At 38.2% G+C, this 9,396-nt stretch overlaps 1 protein-coding gene across 2 annotated transcripts in view; it reads right to left on the bottom strand.

Moving 5' to 3' along the window:
• NSF (N-ethylmaleimide sensitive factor, vesicle fusing ATPase) overlaps positions 1-9,396 on the bottom strand; it is a 170,171-nt gene that overhangs the window by 121,718 nt on the left and 39,057 nt on the right. For both annotated transcript variants that reach the window (XM_004374265.1, XM_023729398.1), the window contains exon 5: positions 2,275-2,441. In XM_004374265.1, coding sequence (XP_004374322.1) covers positions 2,275-2,441 — 167 coding nt within the window. The remainder of the gene's footprint in view (positions 1-2,274; positions 2,442-9,396) is intronic.

The raw sequence follows: 9,396 nt of genomic DNA, 5'->3' as shown, positions 1-9,396 counted from the left end.
GTTTTATAATAGAATGATATGTAACATTATAATACTTACATTAATTTAAAAATTAATCATTTTAAATTGTTAAAATATCAAAGCATCTTCTATTAGACATCCTTCTAAGCATTTTCTATTACAATACTAAAACTAAAGGACAGGGTAAAAACAATGACGTTTAGCTAAGCAATTTGAACACAACCATCAGTAAAAAAATTCAGGATTCTAGAAGGAATGGGTAGGTAGTCAACAAATTATTAGCCAAATGTCATCTTGGGGAGCCTTTTCGGACCACCTAATCCAAAGTAAAAGCTCCACTGGTTCTCGAGTACGCCATCCTGTTCAGTGCTTGTCTGCAGTGCTTAAAACAGTGCCTGGAACATACCAGGTGCTCAGTAAATATTTGTGTAATTAACCAACTGACTAAAGCATTCTTGTCTCAGCTGTGCCCCTGGCTATGCAGCTGTAGGTCCATCACTTACCTTCTCTGGACCTAAAATTCCTCATTTGCAAAATGAAGAAGTTAGACAAGATAATCTCAGGTTATTCCAGCTCCAGCACTCATAAAAAATAATAAACGCACTGTATCCTTTTCCTATCAGTAATTTCGTTTCCACCTGCAAAAGTTTGATATTATAATATATGAACTATCCAGATCCTTAGTCTTGTTCTTCTAGATTTACGCCATTTCAGGTAGACAAGAGAATGAAAAGAAATAACACTGCTTTCATTCCGACAGCTCTTCCCTTCTACAGCCTCTCTCATCCCCAATCTTACGTAACTTCCCGTGTGACAGACTATAAGAGCAGTCTAGGTTAAGTCACTAGTGATCAGAATGGTATAGAGCACTCTGGCCTCAGGATCCCTTTATACTCCTAAAAAGTTTTCAGGATCCTAAAGAGCTTTTGTTTATATGGGTTATATCTATTGATATTTACCATATTAGAAATTAGAACAAAAAATTTCCAAAAAAGTATTTATTAATTCATTTAAAAGTAACACTATGAAATCCAGTACGTGTGAACAGAAAATAATATTTTTTAATTAAAAAAAACTCTACTTTTAAAAAGAAAACCACACAAGTAAAAAGCGTGGCACTGTTTTACATTTTTACAAATCTCATCAACGTCTGGCTTCATGGAAGACAGCTGGAATCTCCTGTCTGCTTCGGCAGTCAGTGTGCTATGTACCCTGTCATCTCCGCAAAACTCCACTGTACATTCGTGAAAGAATAAGAGGAAAAAGATGAAAAATGTCTTGGTGTTACAATGAACATTATTTTGACTTCACAGACTCCCTGAAAGGGCCTCAGGGACCCCAGGGGCCGTCTGGACTACATTTTGAGTACCATTGCTGTGGAGTTACAGTATGAGGGAGGCAGAAAGGATTAAGAAAAGTCACAAATGAGGAGACAAATGTGATGGTAAGGTGAAAAGAGCACTGGTTATTTCATGTGTACAGACAAGTAACAATTCATGAACTCACACTTTTTTTTAAAGAAAAGCATTTCTTCCTATGATGCTAACAATATTAACTGAAGTCCAAAAACGCGAAAACATCAGCAAGTATCAATTTAAATGAGAGAAAAATCTAAGAAGTATTTATTTACAAAATTTTCTTAAGATTCTGAAAGAGGCCATACCCAAAAAAAGGTTAGGAAATCTATCAGTGAAAGAAAAAGACATTCCAGGGACAAAACAAAATGTCCCAAAATAAGAAGAAATTTGAGATATACAAGTCTGCAGTGTTCCCAAATTTGCAGGGGAAAAAGTTGCTGTTATTACATGTAACACTGTAACCTAAAAGACATTTTAGAATGTTTCTTTCGGCTTAAGCAGTCCTCTTCTCTTCTTATCCAAAGCAATGCTTTCATTTCTGAGTAAGAAAGGACAAGGGGGAGAAAGAGAAAGAACGAGGATACAAGCTACCTGAGGGATGGACTCCTAGAGGCCTGGTAAGTGCAGCTCCCCTCAATTTTTATCACCATCTTAGATACATCTGGAAACCCTGGTGGCGGAGTGGTTAAGAGCTATGGCTGCTAACCAAAAGGTCAGCAGTTCGAATCTACCAGCTGCTCCTTGGAAACTCTATGGGGCAGTTCTACTCTGTCCTATAGGGTCGCTATAAGTCAGAATCGACTCGACGCCAACAGGTTTGGTTTTTCTTTTTTGGCAGATACATCTGTTCATGTGCAAAGCTTCTTTCAGTTTTAAAAGGCAGAATTAATTTTGGAGAACTACAGAGATTAGGACACCTAAAAAGTGAAAGAAATGAAAGAAAATTTAAAACTACCTGTTGTCCCACTGAGAAAGCCTGGTTGTTGAACTGCTGAATAAATTCTGCTGCCATCTTGTCAGTATCATATGGGTTGGAGTCGATGCTTTTTTTCTGCAGGAAATCAATCTCGATGGTCATTGTGCCAATACATTGTTTGGCCTTGTCAAATGTATATAAGGAGACTAGGAAAAAAAGAGAGACATTTAAAAAAAAAAAAGGGACACCAAATATTTGCTGTACTTTAAAGTAACTAAAAGTTTCACATAAATGAATTATAACAGAACTTGACCAGGGGGCTTTATGCGGTCTTCATTAGAGAGACATAAAGGCACAGATTAAAAGGGAAATAATAATCTCCACTATAGATTGTCTTCCCCATCTGAACTAATTAGAACAGACCGGACAGTGTTCTCCCTCTACTTCTACCCCTCACCCCAACCTTGGGGGGAAATCACATCCTACCCACAACCTGTGCATCTTCCGCTTTCTCAGTTAACGGAAGACAAAATGGCAATATTGGAAGCCCCAGTGGAGTTGGCATAACATGCTGTTTCCAAACAAGATTTTTATTTGACATAAGAAGGAGCCAAGGTGACAGAGAGATGAGTGGACTCTTTTGCCCTAATGAAACAGGATGCAGGAAAGAAAGGGTTTGAGGAACATTTACTCAAAGGATTGTTTCAAGAGCAATTCAAACTTTATTTGGCATTTCTGTTTTAATACTACGAAATATTTCCTGAGCACCTATATTCAGAGAACTATAATAAGTTCTACATGTAGAACAGGATAACAGTCATGTCTTCGTTCATCTTTGTATTAGCAGCATCTAATGGTGTCTGTTAGCTGCTTAATATATTCATGAACTGTTAAAATGAAACAACCAGTCTCCATTCTAATAACAAACGAAGTAAGACAAGCATACATACAAAACTTTCAGTAAGAAAATTCTTGCTCAAGACAAAAGAAAAATTCTAGAAAGGCTTTTAGGTTACAACCTCATAAATTTAAAATTTAAAGCATTACACGTAATTTTATATAATAACTGTCTAACCAAAAACCTTTCATTGTACAACTACAGCACACTTTACATACCAATTTTTTTTAAACACATGTTAAAAGAAATTTTCCTAATGACTTATATAACTACAAAGAAGCATTTCTATAGGGGGTAAATTAGCTGAAAAAGCATATTTATAAATGTCAGTTCATAAACAAACTCTTAAAGCAAAAAATACTTCATTGCAGTATATTGTACTGGGGCCACTATGAAAGTTAGGGTAAGTTACCCAGAAAGGTTCAAGGAGAGTTTTGCATTTGAGTTTCCCCAACAGGACAGCTTTATTATGCCCAGTAAACAAGACTATCACTGCTCTTCAAAAGGCCTAATGCACATATGCTTTACCTCTTTCCCCTTGTGTTCCCCAAAGCCCACTGTCCCACAATTTGCCAACGGTCCCTGAAGGACACAGTAGAAGCTCTCTTAACCAAATTCCAGTGAGCTAATTCATGAGAATAAGTGACAAACTTTTGTCCCTCTGATATATCCTGAGCTGCCTATGGCTTGTCAAATGCTCAGCTTGTTGGCGCCCCACGCAGCACTGGAGTTGCTGCTTACCAGTCAACTGTGTTCATTCCCTAATCTACTTATGCCAGTTATGACTTTTACAGTAGTTAGGCAATATAGTTAACCAGTATAAAACCTGTTAAAATATTGGCATTCTAGAATTGGTGTCTATATGACTAAGTTAAGTACTTCGGGAAAACTTGAAAAAGGAAGAGTTTCCTTTAAAAATTACTGTTAATGTTACCTGTCCTAGGTGCTGTCGAACATAGTTCAGATATTAACCTGTAACCCCTTGTTGTCGAGTCGATTCCAACTCATAGCGACCCTAGAGGACACAGTAGTACTGCCCCATAATGTTTCCAAGGAGTGGCTGGTGGATTTGAACTGCTGACCTTTTAGTTAGCAGCCTGAACTCTTAACCACTATGCTATCAGGGCTCCAGTTCAGATATTACTGTATATAAAATCTTATATACAACTTTTTCAACATAATGTTATATTAAAGGCATTTTTTCTCAATAAAAAAAAAAAAAAAAACGACTGTTAATTAAGTCTGAGCAAAAAAGTGCAAAAGGTTGAGGAAGAAATCCAGAAAAACCCAGAAGGATCTTGCCTTCCAAATGCTTCACAAGGGTCTAAGTTCTCTGTCCATTTCAAAGAAACCCATACAGAAATTATAGATGAAGTTTATGCACAAAAGACAATAGAGAACTCTAATCCGTGATCCAAAGAAAAGGACTTTAACCAACTTTTTCAATTAACTGCCAGCTCCAATCTCATTGGATAAGAAGGCTTCTACGGTTCTCTCAAAAGCAGGTAATATAAAAAAAGATTGGTTTTACACATTTGCTTTGGACGAGGTGTGGTGCTTTTGTGAGTTACTGTGGTCAAGCAGCAAGAAGCTAAATAAACAAGTCACCGTAGTGTAGCTTTCATTTGATCTATCAGTATTAGCTGCCTGTTGGAAAGATTCTAGTGGTTTGTAAAGTTGTTCTCTTTAAGGGAACTCTTGAGTCTGTGTTTCAGTAGACTCGACCAATAACTAGAAGAACCTAACTAAATAATTTAAGCTCTCTGTGCCTTAATTTTTCACATCCATAAAATGAGGAGGCTGAACTAGATTTTCATGATCCTTTCAAACTCTAAATTGTGTTCTAAACTTATTTCTTATATTCTAGCCACTTCAGTTATTTACAAAGATTTTCTGTAAATTCTTTGAATGAAGATTTTTATATTTCACTTTGCTGCCTTAAAGGAAGACTCATTTATTTTAGAGATAAACATTTTCAAAAGCAAAATAACAAAGAAAACCAAAGTAGGAGATGGAAAATGCACTGAAGAGCAAAGAATAAGTTTGTCTCAGCTGAAAGCTTCAGAGTACTCTCCTGCCTCCACTTCTGCGTGTTTTGTTCTTTCTTAACATTTTCTAGAAAGTCCATGCAACATGCTGAGTAACTTCCACAGGCAAAAAAGCTTAGCTGTTTCCCCACATGGTGAAGATAAAAATCCACTGTCATTGAGCCAACCACGACTCATAGCAGCCCTATAGGACAGAGTAGAACTGCCCCATAGAGTTTCCAAGAAGTAGATGGTGGATTTGAACTGCCAATCTTTTGGTTAGCAGCTGAGCTGTTAACCATTGTGCTGTCAGGTCTCTAGGTGAAGATAGTTATAGGTTAAAATATTAATGTAAAAATGAATAGGCTGATGCAGCAATTCGATTTCTAGGTGTCTCTATCCCAGAAAGATTATTGAGCATATTCCTAAGGGGAGAGGAACCTCTATAAAGAGGTTCACTGCAGCATTATTTGTAACAGTCAAACATTGAAAAAATGCTGATCAGTAGGGGAATGATGACTAAATTGTGACATGTTCATAAAAGTGGATTATATGGCAATTAAAATAAAAGCTTGATGTATATTTAACAAAGATGGATGGCCATAAACACATAATAGAGTAGAAAAAAGCACACTGCAGAAGAATATGTACAGTATGATACAATTTTGTGCATTAAAAACTCCCAAATAATACTGTAATGTTATAACGTGTGTGTACACACACACACCTACATATTACATGTATATTTATACCAAGAAATCTGAACAAGTATATTAAAATATTACCATTACTGACCATAGTTTTCAAAAGCATTTTAATTTAAATTCAATGTTCCTAAATCGAAAAGACCAAGCTGTCACAATTTCAAATACTATGGGCAGCACCATGGACAGCACCAAGGCAGCACCAAGGTCAGTATCATGGTCAGCCCCTAAAAAGGAGTGATTTACAGCTAATGCTTTTAATAAACCTAAGAGCATGTTTAGCCATTACAATGACAGACAGATATACAATGGTCAAAAATGCGTTAGTTGATAATTTGTAGTACTTAAAACATGGCATTGCCAGATGAAGACAAGACAGACTAAATCGTTCCTCTAAAAGATTCCCTCAGACTAAATAAAAATCACTGACTTGACTCAAAAGTCTCACCTTGCAGACAGAACTCTAGAATCCTGAAATCACACCCTCCTTCATACCACGCCTTCTATCCCATGTTTGCCTACATCTCTACTTACACGGAACCAGTTTCCTCCCTTTATGGCCACATCATCCACATTATTCAGCCCCCAAAACTCTTCCCTCACTCAAGCTTACTCCACCTTAGACCCACCTGATCATTTGGTTTTACAATTTTGCCCATTAAATCTGTTTGATCTATCTCTTTCAAGAACTTTATAATTAAAATAAGCATTTCTGGTAGCAGGAGAATGCCTTTATAGCATAATTGAAGCTACAAAATACATTTCTCAACTCATCAAGATTTATAACCTTCAATTTCCATACCTTTTTACAACAGAAAATATATACATTAAAAGTTAAATGTAAGCACACTTTTAGCCTTATATTTAGAAAAATAAATTTAAGGAAACTAGAAACTTAAGCTACATATAAATCCATTTTCTCAGTTTCTACAAATGTTCATTTTTACCACTGCCAAAGCCTGCAAATAGAAAACCCTGGGCCCCTGTATTTTCACATCTATAAAATGAGGGGGCTGGACAAGATCTCCATGGTCTGCACTGACCTACTTCACTTTAGTGTTAAACCCTCTCACTGTCTCAGCTTCTCACTATGCTTCAGGTGAGGAGATGACAGTTATGGGAATCGTTTATGTCAGTGCTTCCCAAAATGTAGCTAGTAATATAAGAATTACTTAAGAGTGACTGTGACAAACACAGATTCATGATTTGGATTCCCCAAGGGAGGGACTCTGAGTGAAAAGGGATATAAACAGAAAATAGAGAATTTCTAAAACACAAAGATAATGAAAACACTGCTGATCAGAATCTACTTTAATGCAGTGATAAGAGGAAAATTCTGGGTCTTAAACACCTACCTCAATAAAATGTGAAAATAAATGCTATAAAGCAGATAATTGGGACAATTAACAAGATCAGAATATAAACTATAGAAGGGCGTGGTCAACATGGAGGAGTAGTTAGACACTTCCTATATCTCTCTTACAACAAAGACCTCGAAAAACAAGTGATTTGATTCTATGTGAATATCTGGGAGCCCTAAACAAGGCAAGGTTGAGAAATCCATCTGCGTGATATGGGAGAGGGAGACTGTTTGGAAGAGGTGAGGAGGGCCAGAGCCACGGCGGTGAAACTGCAGCACCACAGCCAAGCCAGTCTGCAGTGAAGCAGGCAAACAGCTGTGCTGTGTGTGTGCTCCAGAAGCAGTTTCCACATCGAGAGAGACCCGGCAGCAGAGATTCTGCTTGAACACTCTGTACCAGTGAAAAACAGCTTCCACAAGCCTAAGATAAGTACATGCGCGCACCCTTTCATGGAGATTAACAAAAAAAAAGCCCATTTGGGAAAAACCTCTCTCCCTTTTACCTCCTCCCTCCGCGCTCTGTACCAGGAGTCCGCTGGGCCGGAAGTAGATCCCAAAAGGCACCCTGACCCATTCTCCTGGCCTTGGAGAGAGAACAAATAAGCTGCTGGCTCCCCTAGGCCAGGAACACAGGGTCGGCACAGCTCCTTTGCGGGGCACAGGTACCAGGGGTCCGCAGAATCTGAGTGCCTTACACCCCTGTACAGACTTGTGGGGACCCACCTCAACAGCATCAGTCCTCACTGCCACAGTACAACAAGGCAAACATCTGAAGTTTAACTTCAACTGCTTCAGCTGTGAACTGGCAGATTTGTGACCTTCGAAACAGCCCTGCCCCTTAAGTAGGCACTTTTATTGATCTGCAGCAGGGGCTTGCGGACTGGTGGTAGCACCTAAAGTGCCTAGTCACCTGCTACAGGAGTCCAAGAAAAAGTGGTGCCCCCTAGTCTTTACAGCCAACAGAGTGGGGTGCTCACTGTCCAGCTGCAAAACTCACCTACCTACTCACCCTACAGAATAGGTACACACTTTCCTTTCAGACTCTCAGGGGCAGCCGTCAGCCCCGTCTGGCTCAGCGTGTGATCCCCTACCACAGCCAGAGTCCAGTGCCTGCACCAATCACCCATGCCTCTCTAGGACTGGGGGTGAGAGCCTGCATCACACACTGGGTGACCAACAGCATGAACACCCGAGCTGAACCCATATAGGAAAATTTAACGGACTCCTGTGTGCACACACTTAGTTACAGAACTAACTACCTGGTGACAGGACGTTAGAGATCCAGAGGTGTCAAAAATCAAACTAGTGCACATGAGCAGCCTATTTGGGCATATCAAAACAAAACAAAATAAAAAGCTAGGCCTCACCAAGCAAATACAAAATAAAATTATAATAAATTATTGATGGCTCGAAGACAACAGTCAATATCAATTCACATAAACAGGCAGTCCATGATGGCTTCAGAAAGCTCCCAAAATAAAGAATCAATAAATTATCTGGAGGAAGAGAACTTCTTGGAATTACCAGAGGCAGAATACCAAAGATTAATATACAGAAATCTTCTAGAAATAAAAAAGGAAATTTAACAGAATGCATAAACAGCCAGGGAACATACAGACACAGTAGCAGCGGAACTTAAAAAAATTATTCAAGAACACAATGCCAAATTTAATAGGTTGTGAGAATCCACAGAGAGACAGCAATCAGAAATCCAGAAGATTAACAATAAAATGTCAGAATTAGACAACTCAATAGAAAGTGATAGGAGCAGAATTGAGGCAATGGAAGTTAGAATTAGTAACATTGAAGATAAAGCTCTTGACGCCAACTTATTTGAGGAAAAATCAGATAAAAGAATTAAAAAGAATGAAGAAACTCTAAGAGTCATGTGGGACTCTATCAAGAGAAATAACCTATGAGTGATTACAGTACCAGAACAGGGGAGGATAACAGAAAATACAGCAAAAATTGTTGAAGATTTGTTGACAGAAAACTTCCCTGATATCATGAAAGATGAGAAGATATCTATCCAAGATGCTCATCGAACCCCACATAAGGTAGATCCCAACAGAAAGTCAAATCAAACTTACCAAAACCAAAGATAAAGAATTTTAAGAACAGCTAGGGATAAAAGAAAAGTCATCTACAAAGGAGAGTCAATTAGAACAAGCT

Source organism: Trichechus manatus, unplaced genomic scaffold, assembly GCF_000243295.1.
Source record: "Trichechus manatus latirostris isolate Lorelei unplaced genomic scaffold, TriManLat1.0 scaffold00028, whole genome shotgun sequence".
Lineage (NCBI taxonomy): Eukaryota > Metazoa > Chordata > Mammalia > Sirenia > Trichechidae > Trichechus > Trichechus manatus.
This window is presented reverse-complemented; position numbering and strand designations above follow the sequence as displayed.